Source organism: Melanerpes formicivorus, unplaced genomic scaffold (genome assembly GCF_026170545.1).
Source record: "Melanerpes formicivorus ecotype bairdi unplaced genomic scaffold, bMelFor1.0.p_v2 SCAF_3, whole genome shotgun sequence".
NCBI lineage: Eukaryota > Metazoa > Chordata > Aves > Piciformes > Picidae > Melanerpes > Melanerpes formicivorus.
Window position 1 is genome coordinate 37,238,346 of NW_027142355.1, and position 22,852 is coordinate 37,261,197.

General features: G+C 44.9%; 1 protein-coding gene across 2 annotated transcripts in view; it reads left to right on the top strand.

Annotated features, from left to right (window-relative positions):
- The first annotated feature begins 14,679 nt into the window (after positions 1 to 14,679).
- The window catches only part of USP15 (ubiquitin specific peptidase 15), an 82,089-nt gene continuing 73,916 nt past the window's right edge, over positions 14,680 to 22,852 (top strand). Inside the window, exon 1 of one of the 2 annotated variants that reach the window (XM_068170399.1) lies at positions 14,680 to 14,843. In XM_068170399.1, coding sequence (XP_068026500.1) covers positions 14,755 to 14,843 — 89 coding nt within the window. In that variant the 5' untranslated portion in view covers positions 14,680 to 14,754. The remainder of the gene's footprint in view (positions 14,844 to 22,852) is intronic. The other variant, XM_068170398.1, reaches the window with a different exon arrangement.

Consider the following 22,852-nt stretch of genomic DNA (forward strand, 5'->3'; position numbering starts at 1 on the left):
GAGACCCCACCTGTTCAGTTCTGGAGCCCCTATTACAAGAAAGATATGAACATGCTGGAACATGTCCAGAGAAGGGCCATGAGGATGATCAGAGGGCTGGAGCTCCTCTCCTATGAGGACAGGCTGAGAGAGTTGGGGCTGTTCAGTTTGGAGAAGGGAAGGCTCTGCGGTGACCTTATTGTTGTGGCCTTCCAGTATCTGAATGGGGCCTACAGGAAAGCTGGGGAGGGACTTTTTAGGATGTCAGGTAGTGATAGGACTAGGGGGAATAGAGCCAAGCTAGAGGAAGGGAGATTTAGATTAGACATTAGGAAGAAGTTCTTCACCATGAGGGTGGTGAGACACTGGAACAGGTTGCCCAGGGAGGTGGTGGAAGACCTACCCCTGAAAGTTTTTAAGGCCAGGCTGGATGTAGCTCTGGGCAACCTGATCTAGTGGAAAGTGTCTCTGCCCACAGCAGTGGGGTTGGAACTAGATGATCCTTGAGGTCCCTTCCAACCCTGACAATGTGGTGATTCTGTGAGCTATACGTATTCTCAAGTAGTTAAGTTTCACCAAGTTCATTCAACGTACTGAAAAATAAGTATTCACAAAAGGTTACCCCAGCTTGGCCAATGTCATGCAGAATTGGCATAAGTTAAACTAAAGCTCAGTGAATGCTTCAAGAGTGCTTAGGTTGTGTACAGATTTGCATTACGTATAGGCTGCAAAAATATGCCAGCAAAAGCTCTTGACTAGACATACTTAGATAACAATTGTGCAATTGCTGGTAGTTTACACTAAAGAATTCAAGGAAATATTAAAACCTCTGAAGTTCATTAGCTGTTTATAAGAGTTTACACCCTTTTTGTGTCAGTCTGGTACTTTCTTTCACAGAATCACAGAATAATAGGGGTTGGAAGGGACCTTTGGAGATCATTTAGTCCAACCTCCCTGCCAGAGCAAGTTCTAGAGAAGGTTGCAGAGGGTGGCATTCAGGTGGATTTGAATGACTGATAAGATGGAGACTCTGCTGCCTCTCTGGGCAGCCTGTTCTGGTGTCTTGCCACCCTCAAAGTAAAGCAGTTCTTTCTCATATATGGATGGAACTTCCTGTGTTCAAGTTCCTGCCCATTACCTCTTGTCCTCTCACAAGGCACCACTGAAAAAAAAGACTGGCCCCATCCTCCTGACACCTCAGCACAACACAGCTTTTGGTGATGTCAGTCATGAGTGAACATGGTGGTGGGGTTAGAACTAGGTGATCCTTGAGGAGCCTTTCAACCCTGACAGTTCTGTGATAACTGCCTAGCTTACTGTGGGACAGGAAGGCAATTTGATTTAGTACACTTCAGGAGCAAGGTCATTTCCAGTCGGGTATTTGTGTTAAAGATCTGTGAAGCTAGCCTGCAAAAGAGCTGAAGGAGGAAGTCTTATGAAGATAAGATGAACCTGTTTTGGCAAAAACTGATGAAGCAAGGCTAAAATAACGTGAGCACTCAGCTTCAAAACCTATTTTTAGGGCCAGAGTATCCAAACAAAGACCTTGCCTAATTAACTGCAACTTTAATATGAAAGTTGACAACCCTCTGTATGCTAATGAATGAAACTGAGTACATGCTAAACAGGTATGACTATGTTATTCAGCTCTTCTACCAAACCTTATTAATTATCACCTTGAAGACAGGGGCAAGCTGAGATAGGGGATAAAACTCATGAGAGGAGCATCTCTCATGGAGGGAACAACAGCTGCAGCAGGTGTGTGCAGGGGCATCTGTACCAGCATGGTCAAGGATGGTTGATGAATGTGATCCTTTTCTTCCACCCAAGACAGGGACACCCTTCTTGAGAAGAATTACACCCTCAATATACAGTGTAGCTTTTGCTGCATTTCTGTCATGTATTACAGCTATTGCAAAGATTTGCATCTCCAGCTGTGTCAGATGCTACCCAGGATTTATTAACCTGAGACCATCTTGCAGTGGGTGCATTGTATCTGTTGTTTTAATAAATCAAATTATTTTATTGTTTTATTTCTGAACTTGTGTCAGAGCAAGTCCTTATTGGGGCACTTGAAACAGAGGCAAACATTGGGTTTTTTGCCAAACAGTTCCAGTATCATAGTATCATAGTATCAGTCAGGGTTGGAAGGGACCACAAGGATCATCTAGTTCCAACCCCCCTGCCATGGGCAGGGACACCCCACACTACATCAGGCTGGACAGAGCCTCATCCAGCCTGGGCTTAAACACCTCCAGGGACGGGGCCTCAACCACCTCTCTGGACAACCCATTCCAGGGTTTCACCACTCTCATGCGGAAGAACTTCCTCCTCACATCCAGCCTGAATCTCCCCACCTCCAGCTTCATTCCATTCCCTCTAGTCCTATCACTACCTGAGATCCTGAGAAGTCCTTCCCCAGCCTTCCTGTAGGCCCCCTTCAGATACTGGAAGGCCACAATTAGGTCACCTCGGAGCCTTCTCTTCTGCAGACTGAACAGCCCCAACTCCTTCAGTCTGTCCTCATAGGAGAGGTGCTCCAGCCCTCTGATCATCCTCCTGGCCCTTCTCTGGACACCTTCCAGCATCTCCATATCCCTCTTGTAATCTGTAGAAGTCTTGAGTTCTGAGACATCAGGATCATACCCATAACCCAACTGAGACAGATTTATTTATTGATTTTTTTAAAAGTGTAATCCAGATTCTTTCAGCTATACAAACTCCTATTTATTTTATTTGTCATATAGAATAGAATTAACCAGGTTGGAAAAGACTTTTGAGATCAAGTCCAACCTATCACCAAACACTACCTAATCAACTAAACCATGGCACCAAATGTCCCATCCAGTCTCTTCCTAAACACCTCCAATGATGGTGACTCCACCACCTCCCTGGGCAGCCCCTTCCAATGGCCAATCACTTCTTCCTAACATCCAGCCTAAGCCTCCCCTGGTGCAGCTTGAGACTCTTGTTCTGGTGCTGGTTGCCTGGGAGAAGAGACCAACCCCCACCTGGCCACCAACCTCACAGTTCATAAAAGTATACTTGCTGCTCAAGAAAACAGAAAGACAACAGAGAAATTGACAACAAGAGAAATTGACAACACAGTTTTTAAAGTCTCAAGAATATTTTGTCTTTAAACCAGCTAGCACTAAATATTTTTATTTTGCTTTTTGCCTCAACTCAAACACTAAAAAGATACTGTGCTTGTTTCCAGGCACAAACACAGAATGAGTACCTGCTCTGCATACAAATATATTTCCTTGGATGTTACTTGTATCACCCACTGAAAATGCCTCTTGTAACTCAAGCAGTCTTCTCCAGGTGAGGTGGCAGAAACATTCTTTCCCCCTTCACTGCGCAGGCTGACTCTTTTCCCTCTTGACAGAGGAAGACCCTTTGCTGAGGGCACAAGCCAGTTGATGAGGAAACCCACAGGGGCTGCCAGAAGGAGATTTACACTCCTGTCTTGACATAAACATCACAACAACAAAGGAGCCCAACAAAGGAGGGACATCATATTGTTGGAGCAGGTCCAGAGGAGGGCCATGAAGATGATCAGAGGGCTGCCTCCCATGGGGACAGGTTGTGAAAGTTGGGGCTGCTCAGCGTAGAAAAGAGAAGGCTCCAAGGAGACTACAGAGACTTCAGAACAAGTCTCAAGCTGTGCCAGGGGAGGTTTAGACTCAAGGTGAGGAGGAAGTTCTTCACCAAGCGAGTCATTTGTCATCTTTGGAACGGGTTGCCCAGGGAGGTGGTGAAGTCACCATCCCTGGAGGTGTTCAAGAGGGGATTGGATGTGGTACTTGGTGCCATGGTCTAGTCATGGGGTCTGTGTTGATAGGTTGGACTCGATGATCCTCGAGGTCCTTTCCAACCTTAGTTATACTGTGATACTGCGATACTATGACAGTGGCCTTCCAGTACCAGAAGGGGGCCTATGAGAAAGCTCGGGAGGGACTTTTTGCAAGGGCTTGTAGTGATAGGACAAGTGGGAATGACTTCAGGCTGGAAGAGGGTAGATTTAGACTGTATCTTAGGGAGAAATTCTTGACAGTGAGGGTAGTGAGACACTGGAACAGGTTGCTCAGGAGTATTATGGATGTGCCCTCCCTGGAAGTGTTCAAGGCTAAGTCAGATGGGCCCTTGAGCAACCTGGTCTAGTGGAACCCCCATGGCAGTGGGGTTGGAACTAGATGATCTTTAGGGTCCCTTCCAACCCAAACCATTCTATGATTCTGCAATTTTTTTAGGTTAGAATAAGACCAGATTCTGCAGTAATAGCAGAAACCCACACATCTTAAATGCACAGTATTGAGGTATTTCTTTATGCAATTTTACATGCCACGTATTAAAAATACACCTTAAGCACTTCCTTAATGGCTGTCATCCATACACATGCATGTTTGCACACGTAAAATCTGAAGTTGCTCCAATATATCCCCACACCCATATATTGCTGCATGCTCTTTTGGATTTAAGTGACAGTTAATTATGTGAATGCAAATTTATTCATACTTTAGAGAGCCAAATGGTAGGAATATGCTGAAACGAGTGTGTTTATGCCAACAGCATTGATTTCTGCAACTTGTCTGTTGTCTGCATTAGGTCCTGCTATAAATCTCAGCATTATCTCCTTCCACTTAACCACCAACTATTTTTATCAAACAGCAGCCTATTTTTAGCACATGCAGCGCAAAGCTTCCAAACCTTAACTTCTGCACAGTGTTTAGATTTCAGGCATCTTCAGCAGCCAGTGCTTAAAACCCTACATTATGGATCATCCTTTTAAAACTCATGTCTCTTGAGTTACCTAGTTAATATATTTGATTTCACCTCTTGCCTTCAATAACAAAGAGTTTATTTAGCAACCATATGGGAGAAAAATTTGGATCCATTCTGATTTGCAAATCAAATATAGAAGTTGGGAAAAGTTTTGACATATTTGCCACCCGTGGCTAAAACCTGTTGCCATTGTTGTACCTTTATGCTGTTCCTGATGAAGGCCAATGGCATCCTGGCCTGTATCAGGAACAGTGTGGCCAGCAGGAGCAGGGAGGTCATTCTGCCCCTGTACACTGCACTGGTTAGGCCACACCTTGAGTCCTGTGTCCAGTTCTGGGCCCTTCAGTTTAGGAAGGAGGTTGACTTGCTGGAACGTGTCCAGAGAAGGGCAACAAAACTGGTGAGGGGTTTGGAGCACAGCCTTATGAGGAGAGGCTGAGGGAGCTGGGGTTGCTTAGCCTGGAGAAGAGAAGGCTCAGGGCAGACCTTATTGCTGTCTGCAACTCCCTGAAGGAAGGTTGTAGCCACATGGGGGTTGGACTCTTCTCCCAGGCAGCCAGCACCAGAACAAGAGGACACAGTCTCAAGCTGCACCAGGGGAGGCTTAGGCTGGATGTTAGGAAGAAGTTATTCACAGAAAGAGAGATTGGCCATTGGAAGGGGCTGCCCAGGGAGGTGGCAGAGTTACCATCACTGGAGGTGTTTAGGAAGAGACTGGATGGGGCACTTGGTGCCCTGGTTTAGTTGATTGTGTGATTAGTGTCGGATGATAGGTTGGACCCGATGATCTCAAAGGCCTTTTCCAACCTGGCTAATTCTATTCTATTCTTTTAAATTAGTTTCTGCACTTAACATTCTTGAAGGAAAAACATTTTTTGAAAGAGATATACAAAGGTTAAATCATTTGTGATAATTTGAAAATAAGACTCCTTTTGTGCAGATAAAAGCATGGAGTTAAAGACGTGGAAAGTAATTTTGATCTCGTTGAAAATGAGTAGTTATTGCTTAAATTAGTATCTGATTAAAATCAAATAATATACAAACCCACCTATTTTTCAAGCATTCTAAGCTATTAGAATTGAATATTTCAGTGTATATTAGAGAAATGCTTAATCTAGAGAAGCATCAATTTCTCAACCAGAGTTAATTTTAACTATTGTTTTAATATTTCTACATAGCCTATTTAGCTTATTGGGGTTTTTTTATTTGTATAGTTTCTTAAGTAATTCTTCAGAAAATTAAAATCATAGTTTCATAGTTTCATTCAGGGTTGGAAGGGACCACAAGGATCATCTAGTTCCAACCCCCCTGCCATGGGCAGGGACACCCCACACTAGATCAGCCTGGCCAGAGCCTCATCCAGCCTGCTCTTAAACACCCCCAGGGACGGGGCCACAACCACCTCCCTGGACAACCCATTCCAGGGTTTCACCACTCTCATGGTGAAGAACCTCCTCCTCACATCCAGCCTGAATCTCCCCACCTCCAGCTTCATTCCATTCCCCCTAGTCCTATCACTACCTGAGATCCTGAGAAGTCCTTCCCCAGCCTTCCTGTAGGCTCCCTTCAGATACTGGAAGGCCACAATTAGGTCACCTCGGAGCCTTCTCTTCTGCAGACTGAACAGCCCCAACTCCTTCAGTCTGTCCTCATAGGAGAGGTGCTCCAGCCCTCTGATCATCCTCGTGGCCCTTCTCTGGACACCTTCCAGCACCTCCACATCCCTCTTGTAATAGGGGCTCCAGAACTGGACACAGTACTCCAGGTGGGGTCTCACCAGGGCTGAGTAGAGGGGGAGGATCACCTCCCTCGACCTGCTGGCCACACTTCTCCTGATGCAGCCCAGGATCTGATTGGCTTTGCGGGCTGCAAGTGCACACTGAGAGCTCATGTTGAGCTTTTTGTCCACCAGCACCCCCAAGTCTCTCTCTTCAGGGCTACTTTCCAGCCAGTCACTGCCCAGCCTGGATTTGTGCCTGGGATTGCCTCGACCCAGATGCAGGACCCTGCACTTGCTCTTATTGAACTTCATGAGGTTGGCTTGTGCCCACCTCTCCAGCCTGTCAAGGTCCCTCTGGATGGCCTCCCTTCCCTCCAGCGTGTCTGCTGCACCACACAGCTTGGTGTCATCAGCAAACTTGCTGAGGGTGCACTCAATGCCACTGTCCATGGCACCCACAAAGATGTTGAATAAGACAGGTCCCAGGACTGATCCCTGAGGGACTCCTCTTGTCCCTGGCCTCCACTGGGACATGGAGCCATTGACAGCCACTCTTTGGGTGCGGCCATCAAGCCAGTTCCTTACCCATCTAGTGGTCCACCCATCAAACCCATGTGTCACCAGTTTGGAGACCAGGATGTGGTGCGGGACAGTGTCGAAGGCTTTGCTCAGGTCCAGGTAAACGACATCAGTTGCTCGCCCCTCATCTATTAATTTTGTCACCTGCTCATAGAAGGCCACCAGGTTGGTCAGGCAGGATTTGCCCTTGGCAAAGCCATGCTGACTGTTCCAAATCACCTCTTCACTATTCTTTTGAGTGAGTAGTGACTCCAGGAGGATCTGCTCCATGATCTTTCCAGGCACAGAGGTGAGACTGACTGGCCTGCAGTTCCCTGGTTCCTCCTTCTTGCCCTTTTTGAAGATGGGGGCAATGTTTCCCCTTTTCCAGTCTGTGGGGACTTCCCCAGACTGCCATGACTTTTGAAATATAATAGAGAGGGGTTTAGCAACCTCATCTGCCAGTTCTCTCAGCACCCATGAGTGTATCCCGTTGGGTCCCATGGACTTGAACACTTTCAGGTTCTTCAGGTGATCACGAACCTGATCTGCACTTACAATGGGTGCATAGGGCTGGAGCTCCTCTCTATGAGGACAGACTGAGGAAGTTGGGGCTATTCAGTCTGGAGAAGAGAAGGCTCCAAGGAGACCTTATTGTGGCATTCCAGTATCTTAAGGGGGCCTACAAGAAGCTGGGGAGGGACTTTTTAGGTGTCAGGTAGTGATAGGACTAGGGGGAATGGGAAAAAAGTAGAAATGGGTAGATTCAGATTGGATGTTAGGAAGAAGCTCTTCACCATGAGGGTGGTGAGACACTGGAACAGGTTGCCCAAAGAGGTGGTGGAAGCCCCATTCCAGGAGGTTTTTAAGGCCAGGCTGGATGGGGCTCTGAGCAACCTGATCTAGTGTGAGGTGTCTCTGCCCATGGCAGGACAGTTGGAACTAGATGATCCTTGAGGTTCCCTCCAACCCTAACAATTCTATGATTCTATGATTTAGCACATGAAGGTCAGTGCCATTCTGGGGTGGATTAGAAGGGCTGTGTTTAGTAGGTACAGAGAGGTTTTCCTCCTCCTCTACTCTGCCCTGGTGAGGCTGCATCTAGAATACTGTGCCCAGTTCTGCACCCCTCAGTTCAAGAAGTACTTCAGGGAACTGCTTGAAAGAGTCCAGCACAAAGCCACAAAAATGATGAAGGGAGTGGAACATCTTCCTTACGAGGAGAGACTGAGGGAGCTGGGGCTCTTTAGCTTGGAGGAGACTAAGGAGTGACCTCACTCATGTTTATGTAAAGGGTTAGTTCCAAGTGGAGTGCCAAGTGGAGTCAGGCTCTTCTTGGTGACGCCCAATGACAGCACAAGGGGCAATGGGTGGAAGCTGAGGCATAGAAAGTTCCATGGAAACATGAGGAAATTTTTTTTTCCCTGTGAGGGTGCCAGAACACTGGAACAGGCTGCCCAGAGGGGTTGTGGAGTCTCCCTCTCTGGAGATATTAAAAACCCACCTGGATGTGGTCCTGTGTGATCTGCTCTTGGTGATCCTGCTCTGACAGGGCCTTTGGATTGGAGGATCTTTTGAGGTCCCTTCCAACCCCTAACACTCTGTGATTATTTCTCCCTTTAAAAAAATAAATAAAAATGTGTGCCTTTATCTGCTTCTGTCCATCATTCACCCCATGTTTCCTTGGGTTCCCCCATCTGAAAAGTCTGCTGAAGAAGGGAATTTGAAGCTCTTTTTTCCCTCCTCCATAAGTTCATAGGTGTGGTGCCAACATTTTTGTGTAGAATAAACCTTTATTAGAATAGAATAAACCAAACCAGGTTGGAAGAGACCTTCAAGATCATCGCATCCAACCCTTCAACCAATCCAACCCACCCAAACAGCTAACCCATGGCACCAAGCACCCCATCAAGTCTCCTCCTGAACACCTCCAATGATGGCGACTCCACCACCTCCCCGGGCAGCCCATTCCAATGGGCAATCACTCTCTCTGTATAGAACTTCTTCCTAACATCCAACCTGAACCTCCCTTGGCGCAGCCTGAGACTGTGTCCTCTTCTTCTGGTACTGGCTGCCTGGGAGAAGAGACCATCATCAGCCTGTCTACAACCTCCCTTCAGGTAGTTGTAGAGAGTGATAAGGTCACCCCTGAGTCTCCTCTTCTCCAGGCTGAGCAACCCCAGCTCCCTCAGTCTTTCCTCATAGGGCTTGTGTTCCAAACCCCTCACCAACTTGGTTGCTCTTCTCTGGACTCGTTCCAGCAAGTCAACATCCTTCCTAAACTGAGGGGCCCAGAACTGGACACAGGACTCGAGGTGTGGCCTAACCAGTGCAGTGCACAGGGGCAGAATGACCTCCCTGCTCCTGCTGGCCACACTGTTCCTGATGCAGGCCAGGATGCCATTGGCCCTCTTGGCTGCCTGGGCACACTGCAGGCTCATGTTCAGCCTACCATCAACCAGCACCCCCAGGTCCCTCTCTGCCTGGCTGCTCTCCAGCCACTCTGACCCCAGCCTGTAGCATTGCATGGGGTTGTTGTGGCCAATGTGCAGCACCTGGCACTTGGATGTGTTCAATCTCATGCCGTTGGATTCTGCCCCTCTGTCCAGCCTGTCGAGGTCCCTCTGCAGAGCCTCTCTACCCTCCAGCAGATCAACTCTTGCCCCCAGCTTGGTGTTGTCAAATATGTACAAATATGGAAGACAACAAAAGGTGGTGAAGTTAACTTTTATTGTAGTGCTTGTGAGTGAGACTTACAGTTGTCCTGATATCGCTACAGAATTTATTTCCTACACATTTCCACTACTGAGAAGTGGACATTTTCATGCACCTCAAAATCAAGTGATGTTTTAATTTTCTTTAGCCACGTCCACTAATTGACTTGAAACCAAGAACTGAGAGCTTAAACTTTATGTTGGATTGGGAATCAATAGAATTATCGGTGTACACAGTTTGTTATCTGCAGCCCATTTGCTGAATGTCTGAGCAGCTATACGTGGTAGTAATTGCATCCTTTTTAGGATCAATGTTTAGAACCACCAAAAAAAAAAACCAACCCCAACATGTTTATAAAAATTAATCCACTAGCAGTGAAGTCAGGTCAGGATGGAAGCCCAATGATTACTGGAAAGCCTGCCACCTCTGCTAGTTTTACTATGTCCTGCATTCAGTTATATCAATAAGACACAAATCTATATTACCAATGCTTCTTTTTCATCAGAGAGAGTAGGTCATTTATCAATACCTCCAGTGCTGTTTCTCTTCACTAGATGTTTTAAAACCTGAAGATAGATCCTCAGGCACTGTCTAGGGTAGAGGTACTTGGAAATCACTCCTTGCTAGCTGAGAAAGCTTATTTTAAAAACACAGATTTAACACTAACTGTCATTTTCCAAGAATTTTGTGCAGAGGCAGGTTTGTCTCAAGTTTTGGATGCTGTTCGAGTACAAGAGGCAAGACTGCTTCTTCTGAAGCACTTACAGCCCCAGAAAGAGACTTACTGTTGTTTCTCCTTTACTGTTCTCAAACAAATCTCTGTTTCAGATGGCATGTTGAATGCTTTCCTGTCTAGTATTTGTATCACCTAATATCTCTCTAGTGTCTCTTTCTGTACCACACACAGACTGAATTCAGGAATAAATCGGGTATCTTTCACCTAATAACTGCAGTTATGAAACTCAAAAAATGAGAGACTCCCAGGTGAATCTTTCAGTAAAGCAAACTGTTGATGGCACCACTACAGACTGCTGAAAAATGGAGATATTTATCAGCACAGTGGATCAAGAATTACTTTCTCCTCAAATTTCAGGAAAACATACTTTTTGTTAAAAATTTAAACCATGACAGTTACATGTGCCAAACTTAAAACACTGTCCTTATTTATCATGATCTGGTGTCTGGTAGGATGGGAAGGTATCACAGTATCACAGTATAACTAAGGTTGGAAGAGACCTCGAGGATCATCGAGTCCAACCTATAAACACAGACCCTATGACTAGACCATGGCACCAAGTGCCACGTCCAATCTCCTCTTGAACGCCTCCAGGGACGGTGACTCCACCACCTCCCTGGGCAGCACATTCCAATGACGAATTACTCACTCGGTGAAGAACTTTCTCCTCACCTCGAGTCTAAACCTCCCCTGGCGCAGCTTGAGACTGTGTCCCCTTGTTCTGGTGCTGGTTGCCTGGGAGAAGAGACCAACTCCTTCCTGGCTACAACCACCTTTCAGGTAGTTGTAGAGGGCAATGAGGTCACCCCTGAGCCTCCTCTTCTCCAGGCTAAACAATCCCAGTTCCCTCAGCCTCTCCTCATAGGGCTTGTGCTCAAGGCCTCTCCCCAGCCTTGTTGCCCTTCACTGGACACGTTCAAGTGTTTCGATGTCCTTCTTAAACTGAGGGGCCCAGAACTGGACACAGGACTCAAGGTGTGGCCTAACCAATGCAGAGTCCAGGGGCACAATGACTTCCCTGCTCCTGCTGGCCACACTATTCCTAATGCAGGCCAGGATGCCATTGGCCCTCTTGGTCACCTAGGCACACTGCTGGCTCATATTCAGGCAGCTGTCAATCAGTACCCCCAGGTCCCTCTCTGTTTGGGAGCTCTCCAGCCACAGACTCTGAGATTCTAATCCAGACATCTATTTTTTCAAATGGCTGGAAATCTTGTTGTTGTCCAGTTCAGTTTCATGTCCTCTCACTAAACGTAGCCACCAGATTCACAGCACTCACTATAAATCTATATGACACGTATCTTCAACTTGCTTGCCTCTCCTCCTGGAATTTCATACTCTGGTTCTCAAAGAAGACATGAATGTCAGCACCAGTCCCTCTGAGCTCTTGGGAGCTTTATTTATATATTCAGTACGACTTTCACATTCCCTTTCCAGCCACAAATCTCAATTTTGCCTTATTTCATCATTATTATCTTTGCTGATAAGCCTGGTAAAATATTTACTTAGTTTTGGACTACTGTGGTTGCGTGAGCCTCATTTCCATTTGCTTTTTTTGCCGTGTGTGTATCTAAAGAGCAATCTTCAGTGCTATTTATAACAGCTACATGCTACTAGCACGTAGGTGCAAATTAGCTAATAATGCCTAACACCTTATAATATATGACTAGCAGCCTGTGATATGTTTCTAATGTTAGTCTGTCCTGGTTTGAGGCCAGGCAGATCCCCTCTTGCCTCCCACTGGGGCAGAAAAATGAGACTCACACAAATGGATTGCAGAAATGATGGAAAATTTAAATGGAAAAGCAGGGAGTGTTTTACAGAGAGCTACAAGCACAGTGACAAAAAAGATCCCAAAGCATACAGAATCCATTACAGCATACCCAGAAGCCTCCCAGCACTCCCCTTCTCCCTACCTGAGGGTATACCCAAAACCCCCAGGGCTCTTTCTTTCCCCCCTCCACTGCTAGGCTAATCTGAGCTGGCCAGATCTCAGATTGCCCTTCCCCCTTCTCCTCCTGGCATTAAGCCTAGCCAGATGAGATAGGGAGCATCTCCCATGGGGGCAGCAAGGGAAGAAAGAGAAAGTGTGAGACCTTGCTGATAGATTTAGAGGGAGCAGGACATTATGGGTATGAAATATGCTATTTCCTGTGTCCATCCACTGGGCTGGACACTCATGACACCAGAGGTGTATGTTGTGTGGCAGCCCCAGGAGGCACTTAGCCTAAACTGCCACATAGTCACACAACTCAGCACGGTATGGTAATGACTTATATGGAGGAAGGGGGCTTTGTGGGAAGAGGCTGTTTCAGATAGCTTTGGAAGGCTATGACAGTTTGTCTTTGCTCAAATTAGAGAAAGCTATGTTTTGTCTTTGACTCTGGGGATAACGTAAACACCTTATAACTGAAGGAGAGAAACTGGGCAGAATCTGGTTGGATGTGTTAAAATATTTTTTTGTTATTTTGACCTATTGTAAGCCTTAATTACATGTATGCAAGTAGAAAATGACCAACTGAGATGTGACACATATGCCTGCTGACAGACTATATAACTGTGCAGCATAACATAATAAATGTCTTTGCCTACTTACATCTTGTCCTGGAAACATTGCTCTGGGTGCTTAAGACAGCTATCTAATAACAGGACTTAGCTACAGAGCTGCATTGGAATGGAATGGAATGGAATTAGAATAGAATTAGAATAGAATTAGAATGGGAATAGAATGGGAATAGGAATAGAATGGGAATAGGAATAGACCAGAATAGACCAGGTTGGAAGAGACCTTCAAGATCATCACGTCCAACCTATCATCCAACACCACCCAACCAACTAAGCCATGCAACCAAGCACCCCATCAAGTCTCCTCCTGAACACCTCCAGCGATGGTGACTCCACCACCTCCCCAGGCAGCCCATTCCAGTGGGCAATCACTCTCTCTGTGTAAAACTTCCTCCTGACCTCCAGCCTGAACCTCCCCTGGTGCAGCCTGAGACTGTGTCCTCTTGCTCTGCTACCGGCTGCCTGGGAGAAGAGACCAACCTCAGCCTGTCTACAACCCCCCTTCAGGTAGTTGTAGACAGCAATAAGGTACATCAGCTAGATCCACAAAACCAAACTTTGTTTTCAGATGTTTGTAACCGGCCCCACAGCCCAAAATTTCCATGCAACATTGAGTTTATTCAGTCTACAATGTAAGTGTGAAAACAGAGTAAACCCTGTTAAGATGACCTTAGTTTTTTTGGTGAGATGCCAAGCGACAGGTTGCGCTGCTTGTACAAGATAAGAGTGACTGCAACAAGCACAACAAATTACCCTTTGGTTTCTGCAAAGATCTGGGAAAGTTAATGTGAGCCACACACTCTGTTTGAATTCCCAACAGCATTTCCACATTAATGCACACTGCATAGCAATCTGTAGACTATCAGAATTCCCACAGAATTATGGGAATCCAAAACACTCCTTCACTAGCAAATCATTACAGCATCTGATTATGCACGGCCTTTAATTAAAGCAGTGAAGGGAATGTCACGAAGGAGACGGTTCCTTATTCTATAAATAAGGTCTCCTCTTTCTGACACACGCCAAACCACGGTCTCGAAGGCCGTGACCTAGGCCGGGACGGAAAGGCTGAGCTTGACGAAGGCTCCCGGCCAAGGCAGGCAGCCACCAGACGGGAGACCTGCACCAGCCTGGCACCCGCCGGCCAGACGGGTCCGCCCAAGGGGGTCTGAGGCTGGCACGCCGTGCCTCACCGCCAGCGCTGACCTCATAGCGGCCTGCTCAGGCCACCTGAAGTAACCCCGCAGCGTCTACCCGGGGCAGGAGGCCACCGCCCGAGCAGGAGGGCGCTGCAGCGCAGCGCGCCTGAGCCACCGCGGGCACCAGACCCACGGCACCTCGCTGCCCGACCGACCGTGCCGGGACACCGTCCCACGGCCTTGCGCTGCTCGCTGGTGTCGCTTGGCGGAGGCGAGCCCTCGCCCGGTAGAGGAGGCAGCCTCCCCGTCGCTCCCCAGCCGGCACGCGCACATGCACGCCCGTTACAGACGGGAAGGCAAAAGACCTCCTGGCCGACAGACGGCGCCGCACGGACGCGCCTCCCCTCGCCAATTTCCCCTCCGTCCCCGCCCTGCGGATTCTGGGAAGGGAGGGGGGCGAAGGCGTCTCCCGGTTCGCGTCACTCCCAGCATGCAGCGCGGTTCGCTCCTGCCCCTGCCCCTGCTGCCGTTGCCGCCGCTGCTGCCGGGGGGAGAAGATGGCGGAGGGAGGCGCGGCGGATCTGGAGACTCAGCGCACGGACGTCGCGGCGCTGCTGAAAACCGCCCTCCGCAAGGGCGACACCTGGTGAGGGAGGGGCGGGGGGATTCGGGCTGATCTGTGCGGGCGGCACCCTCCGCCCCCGGTGTCGCTTGGCTGGCAGAGAGACCGACCTCCTTTCCCTCAGCCTCCCTCCGCCTGTTCTCGGGGGCCGCTCGGGCCCCTCGCGTGCGCTGGGGACTGCCGGGAGAGAGGGAGGAAGGCGGGTCACGGGTAGAGCGGAGCAGCGCTGTGCCCCTCCTTCCCGCCGCTCAGGTCTCTCGGCCACGGTGAGAAGCGGACCGGCCACCTCGGTGCGGCGGGCCCTTAGCTTGGCCTGGGCTTCTGGTGGCTGGCAGGGCCGCGCCGCTGAGGCGCCCGGCGGGGGCAGGCACCGAGGTCAGCTCCCTGCGGGCGGAAGGCTGCGGGGGAGGGGAGGGGAGGGAGCGGCGTGACTGGCGGGGCGCGGTGCCGTGTGGCCGCCGCGGACGGCGGCTGCGGACCGCGAGGGACCCGGACCCGCGAGGGGCTTGTTTGTCCATGGCGGGGGGAGGTAGGGAAGCAGGGATTGTAGCGGGAGAGAAGAGCTCCGTTACTAGGCGCTGCTTCCATTACCCCGGCTGAAAGGAGGAAACGGCCCTGGCGTCACCTTCAAGTTGTCAGAAATCGTAGCTGAACGCTGAGTGGGCTACCCTGTCGCCTGTCCGCGGCTGTCATAAACCTTAAGCTTACATTTTATTTGGGTTATAAATGGGTTAACTGGCTTAAAAAAAAAAAACAAAATAAAACAAACACAAACCAGTTTCCGATGGTGTAAACGAGCTCTTAAGATAGCTGTTACCGAATAAACGTGTAAGAAGATACATTTTCCTGGTGTGTCAGGAAGTCGTCGTATGCCACACAGGTTGTTAACAGAATAATCCATAGTTGAAAAACATTACGTTAAATAAACACCTCTTTCTAGTGTTTATTTGGTAATCAAGCTTCTGTAGTTGTAGTTCTCTGAGGCTAGGAAACGGGACTTACTTTTTTTAAGGAGAGGGGGTGAAAAAAAAGGAAGCCAATACTTTTTCCACTATTCAACCTCTTCATCTCTTCCTGTGTGAAACTGTCACCCAAAGACAGAGACTGAAGCATTAAGTTGCTGAAAATTAAGTATGAATACACAAAAGTAGAACTTGCCCACCTCATTTCAGCTGTCATCACTCACTGTTCCAGTTCTATAAAAGACTATATTTAACAGAGTTGATACTGCAGCATGTGTCAGAAGCATACATTCTGATGCATTATTCAAATACTGCTGAATATATGTTCAGTTTTGGCATATGAACAGACTGCTCTTAAACTGAAAAAGTAATACAGCCAGAGAAAGGAAATCAATTCACATTGCAGTGTTGGAAGTGGCCAGCAGTAGTAAACGGGAGCTCAGGCTGTTGGGTACTTCCCAAGTATTAAAATGAGTCTCAAACAGCTAATACTGTTGAAAGTTAAAGTGACTTTATGACAAGCTTACATGGCAACTGTGGCAGTAAGTTTACTGTGGTCTTATTTTTTCCAATAAGTTACATATTTTAACATGAAAAAAAGCAGTTAATTGGAAAAGTTATCTGAAAATATATCTAGCTGTCATTCTGATGCTGACTTTAAGTGTTTTAAGACTGAATAAGCTATGCCAAATCCTATTAACTTTGATTTATGGACTATGAAATCTAGCTATATAAATGTGTATGCATGTGTTTTCATAAGATTAATACTTACAGGTGTGCATTTAAGTTCCTAAATTATGGGGCCTCTTTAGTCCAGATACCATTTTTGGAGGTATTTTGTCAATACCTTTTTTGGCCTTTTGAGGGTATCAGTAAGGAAGCAGAACAGTTAAAGTGCTCTAAGTCATGATTCAGAATCACAATTTTCACTCATTCAATAGTAAATAAGGCTGAAAAATGAGACCAATGCCATATCAGCTTGTTCTTTCTGAGTTTTGAAGCACTAATATACATCCCTTCTAAAGTTGCTGACTTATACTGAAAGTCTGGTCCATGGTTTCCTCTAAGGAAAGAGGAACTAAAGACAAAGAGAGGCTCATCTTGTAGTATCCATAAAGAGGGCACTGACCTTCTTCGTTAGTTCTTCATGCACACTGTAGAGAGAAAGAAATGAAACTGATTTGAAGTGCAAAGTTCTTAGATATTGCAAAATGATTTATAGAATCAAGAAATGTTTGAGCAGGCAATTTAGTAAGCTGTAGAATATGTTTTATTGGTAGCTTAGAGATAGTGCAGGACAGACAGGGACAAGATTTTGGGCTAGTTTGCCCCGATGGTCTCTTTTGCATTATTTTATGGACAGTTAATATATGAAATTATTAGACTAGGAAAGATTGAGGATTCCTTAATCTCTCAATTTATTTTTCTAAACAGAGATTTGATGTTTATTTAATAATAAGCTTTTCTGATCAAGAACCTCATTTGTTTTAAATGATTAACACTTGTTTAAAATAGTGTTGACTGCTTTTTTTAGTGAATCCAGCATAAAAGCCACACTGGCATTCTATGAAACTTGAGTTATATTTCTTCTTGCAGTGTTATCCTAGAATTCAGTTTGGGAAGAGAAGAAATACTGTGTTTCATTTTACATGTGTTAGAATTTTAGGAGCTGGTATCATTACTTCTCAGTGTTTTGAAATTCTAGTGATGCATGGCAAATGAGGAGATTTTTTTTTGGCTTTTGGAGATTTTGAGCATTCACTTAGAAAGACAAAAACTACTAGTTGTTCCAGGTGCAGAAAAATTTGAACTCAGTGTCTTCCTGTATCTGCTCTCAGAAGTTGAAGAGCTCTTAATGTTCATCAATTTTTTAGCCACTGTGCAATTTGCAGAACAAACTGGTGTTGATGTTATTTAATGCCATCGTAGCTACACTGGTATTCTTGAGAACATCACCAAGTTTTTCTGGGTTTACAATGTCACTGAAGTGCAGGGTTTTTTTTATTGAAAGCTACTGATCTTGGAGCAGTTTTCTTAGAAAAGAGGTGATGAAGACTGTCTGGTTTTGTGTGACTTGTGTAAGTCCCTCTATAATTTCCTTCCCTTATTGAGGTACAATCTCTTGTCTTTAAGACCACTTTAAGTCTTGCTTTGCCTGTTCTGTTCATTTGTGGTTTCTGTAGTCAGAGATTTTGTTTCAGTTACTTAGATAATGGCATTACACATGCTTTCATATTCTTTACTTTGCTACCTCTTACATGCGTTGACCCTCCATTGCCCTAGAAGGTGAGACCATGTTTCATGCCTTCAAGTGTCACCTGCCAATGAAAGGCTCGCTTATAGTGAGTAGTAGCAGAGGTTCATAGTGGCTAACATCCTTAGCAATCATTTTCATCAGCTTTTATCCCTCTTTTTGTGCAGAATTTCTCCACTGTGCTTTTTTTCATCTATTGCTGTAGCAATTTGTGAGCAGTTGAGAATATAGGTGTTATTTGTATTTTTTAAAGCAGCACCTTGGAAAAGAATTAGGCTGTTACAGTGGACAAGTAACTATCACGAGGAGAGTATTTGGTGGCTAAGGGAACAAATGCAATTTTTAGATGTTTGAATAGGGAATACTGAGTAGCAGTACAGAGATGTACTGTATACTATGATACATTCAGTGAAACCATTCATACTGTCCAGTTCTGGTGTATGCATGTTACAGAAGGTACTCAGTGTGTGGAACAAGTTAAGAATTCTCAACATTTAATAGGAAAGGTGGAAGCCTTTATTTTCAGTATCACAGTATAACTAAGGTTGGAAGAGACCTCGAGGATTATCAAGTCCAACCTATCAACACAGACCTCATGACTAGACCATGGCACCAAGCGCCACATCCAATCCCCTCCTGAACACCTCCAGGGACGGCGACTCCACCAGAGAAGAGCTTTAAGAGCCTCTCTTTTGATAGAGTCCTGTGTTGAAATACATACATAAAAAAATGGTGTCTTCCAATATAGAGTTTTTCAGATGAGCAAATAAAGATTTAAGACACTGTCTGTGAACTGAAGCTAGTCAGTGTTAAACCAGAAAGCAGCAGGTATTGCTTTCCAGCCCTGCTAGCCAATGAATTTTGGTGCCAGTCATCACTTAACAGAATGACGAGTTAGATTCTTAATCTGTTCTTGATTTGTAAGATTACTAATTATGAAAGCTACAGAAGTATAGTATTTTGAATTCTTCCAGATGTGCCTGTGATATACCTCTCTTCTGAAGTTCTGCTGAGTCTAGAGGGACTTCCATTTCTTGGAAGATGAAGAAAATATTCTCTTTTTTTTTTTCCCTGTGAGAATTTTACTGGCTGTTTAATTGTAAAATTCAGCCACTGAAGTGAATAAGCAAAAAACAAATGGGTAGAAAATTCTTCCCAGTGAATGGTTGGTGGAAAGTAAAAGTTCAGCCTTAAAGGATTTCCCCTCAAGGAGTGTGTTTAAAGAACTTCCTCACCAAAAGTATATGAGCATTTAATTCAGGTTGCAATGAAAATTCATAAATCTTAATGAACAGGCATGTATAACCCTACTTGGAAACACCGCAGTGCCTATCATTGATGATAACCTTGCTGCTGAAGTGCTTAGCTTTAATAGTATTTTACTTTGTGGTCTTCTCAGTGTTTTCTGCATTTATTTTTTTTTCCATCCATGGCTGGATGTACCTGAATAGAATCTAGATTGAACATTAATGGGAGAACTCACCTGACCTCACTGAGAGCATGATGAGATGTTACGGACCTGCACCTCAGTAATACTTGGTGTAATATCCTAAACTGTTTTAATGGTTTCATATAACGGAAACAAGGAACACTGTGTCAGTGTCAGGATAGAATTGAGAATTGGCTTCTTTTTCTTTCAAATGAGGTGCATGTTGCTGATTTTTGTCTTCTAAGACCTTGTGGCTGAAGTTTTGTGTTAGAATTGTCTCACTGCATGTAGAATGGTGTAGCATTTCACCAACAGTTCATGAAGATGTACAGAATGCTCTGTTTTAAATTCTACTGGGAGAATGCTTGCAGTGGAAATGTGTAGATGCAACTTTATTCTGTCAATTGATTATGCAGAGTGAGAGAATATTGAACTAAAAAAATCATGTGATCAGCTCAAAATCAGGCTTTTGCCTGAAAATAGGAAGTCAAATGTTGATTTAGGAGTTAGATTGTATTTCATAGTATCATTCAGGGTTGGAAGGGACCACAAGGATCATCTAGTTCCAACCCCCCTGCCATGGGCAGGGACAGCCCACACTAGATCAGCCTGGCCAGAGCCTCATCCAGCCTGGTCTCAAACACCTCCAGGGATGGGGCCTCAGTGAAAAGTCTACATAAATGGACAGTTTGTAGGTATATACAAAATACATGGTCATCAGTGTAATGTCTACACTGAAGTTTTAACATTAAAATTAAGTCCACTGATTTTGGCTGAATCAGTCATTTTGTTGAGACCCTTGGTTGTACCAGTGAAGTGCCACTTAGGCTATTGCGGCACATTGTGGAAACTGAGCATGGGGAGCGGTAGGAAGAATTTGATTAGTTGATACAAAATAATTTCAGTGCATTTAGTTGAACAAAAAAAATGATTTCTGAAGAGAAATGTGAAATATTTAGGCCAAGATTTCTTTAAAATGGGAGGTAAGTGATACATATTTCTTCTCTCTTTGACCTTTGAATTTCTTTTTCTCATCAATTTACCTAAATTTTGAGTAAAATTATGGTTTGGTTTGTATGTGCTAGAGTAGGATAGTTATCATAATCTTGGACTTTCAAGAACTTGCTAATTCTGAGAGAAAATTTCATTTTGAAGGCATCTATTAAGCATGAGTGTAGTTAGTCAAGCAATTCTGGGTAGCCTAACAAGAGTGGAAATACTGGTACAAACCTGTTCTTCCCTTTCTTATTTTTATAGTTGCACTTGTGTAAGAACAAAAGTTGGATGCTGTGCCTTTAAACAGGAGTCCTAATTTGCTTTCAGCCACACAGTTGTTCCACTTTGTCCTCAGTATTGCTTAATCTGTACTCATGTACAGAGAGAAGGGTGAAAAAAAACCCACCTCACCTGTCTCTCCGGACAATATGCACAGTTCTGCTGTTGAAAGTGAAATAGCTTGTGTTCAGAAGATATGATGTCCCAGTAGTACACAGTGACAGAATCAGTGTCTCTCTGTGAAGTGTCTTTATTGAATATTAAACTGTTTTGATTTTTAACTTAAAGGGCTAACCTGTCAGTCAATATAAATAAATCTCGGTGACATGTTCTTTAATATTCTGGCTATATGTTAACTGAGCAATGCAGTCAGAGCCCTTTTGACAGCAGTGGGAAATACCAAGATCATAGTCATACTGCCCAAATATTTTTCTCACAACCCAGGTGTGAAGGTCAAGAATGAATGCTGTTGTACTTCTGTGATGTTGATACTGTATTAATATGGTTTATTAAAATGTACAAAAGAATCACAGAAGAAATTAAATTACATGATAGATTTGCAAACCAGATGAGAATTTTGCCAATCAGTTAGCAGCTTTCCTGCTAGTACCATTCTGTTCTTTTGTTGAGTGAACAATGTCCGTATGTAGTCATGAAGTGGCAAAATTTTAAAACTCACATAAATTCATTCTTGATTTTTATTATTTGCATTTGTTGTAGTTGTTCATTTAGGAAATCAGGTGCATTTACAGGTCTTGAAATAGCTCCATTCTTTGGTTCTTGTAAGTCAATGTACAAAGACCGTAATACCAGTCTGGGCTGCCCAAAGTTGCTACCCTTGGTCATTCATAAGGGTGCAGTATTTTTGTGGTAATTTTAATTGACTCACCAAATATGATCATAGATTTGTATGTAAGGCTATCAACTGATAAGAATAGAATAGAACCAACCAACCTGGTTTGGTTTATTCTAAATAAAGGTTTATTCTAAATAGAATAAACCAGGTTGGAAGAGACCTTCAAGATCATCACGTCCAACCCTTCAACCAGTCCAACCCACCTAAACAACTAACCCATGGTACCAAGCACCCTATCAAGTCTCCTCCTGAAAACCTCCAATGATGGCGACTCCACCCAGGAGGCTCCCCAGGCAGCCCATTCCAATGGGCAATCACTCTCTCTGTATAGAACTTCTTCCTAATATCCAACCTAAACCTCCTCTGGTGCAGCCTGAGACTGTGTCCTCTTGTTTTGGTGCTGGCTGCCTGTGGTGGAGTCGCCGTCATTGGAGGTGTTCAGGAGGAGACTTGATGGGGTGCTGGGTGCCATGGGTTAGCTGTTTCGGTGGGTTGGATTGGTTGATGGGTTGGACATGATGATCTTGAAGGTCTCTTCCAACCTGGTTTGGTTTATTCTAAATAAAGGTTTATTCTAAATGAAGGAAAAGAGACCATCATCTGCCTGTCTACAACCTCCCTTCAGGTAGTTGTAGAGAGTAATAAGGTCACCCCTGAGTTTTGTATAGGGGTAGAAGGACCAAAATATTAATTGCTGTTATGCCTATATTGGGAAGTACAATAAAATAAGTGCTCTGTAATTTGTAGATTATATTGAAGAAACTCTAAGACCAGTAATTGATGAGAACACAACCAGGAACCAGGCTAAATGCCTTTAATCACAGAGATGAGCTAGTCCTCGTAAATGCCAGAAATAATCGCTGTTTTGCTTAACTGACCCTAATAATAATAACACCTGCAGTGAACTATCTTCTAAGTTTTGTTGTCTGTAGGGGCTGTATGAAGTTGGAATAGAAGTAAATAGGTCCTAAAGATAGACATATATCTGTTTAGTGTCTTCAGCTAGAGTAAGTTTAAAATAGTTACGACTCACTTGTTGATGTTGAGTTACAGTATTTCTGAACAAAGCTTGTTTGAGGATGAGAATGAAGGAAAAGATCACATGGCATTTATGTAGCTTTGAGGAATATATTCTTCTAGAAGAAAATAACACTAACTGAATATAATTTAAGGTCAGAACTTATCTATGCTTTGAAAACAACCTGAGCCTAGGAAAATGGGACAAGCAAAGTAGGTGGAAATGTTAAGCATTGTAAT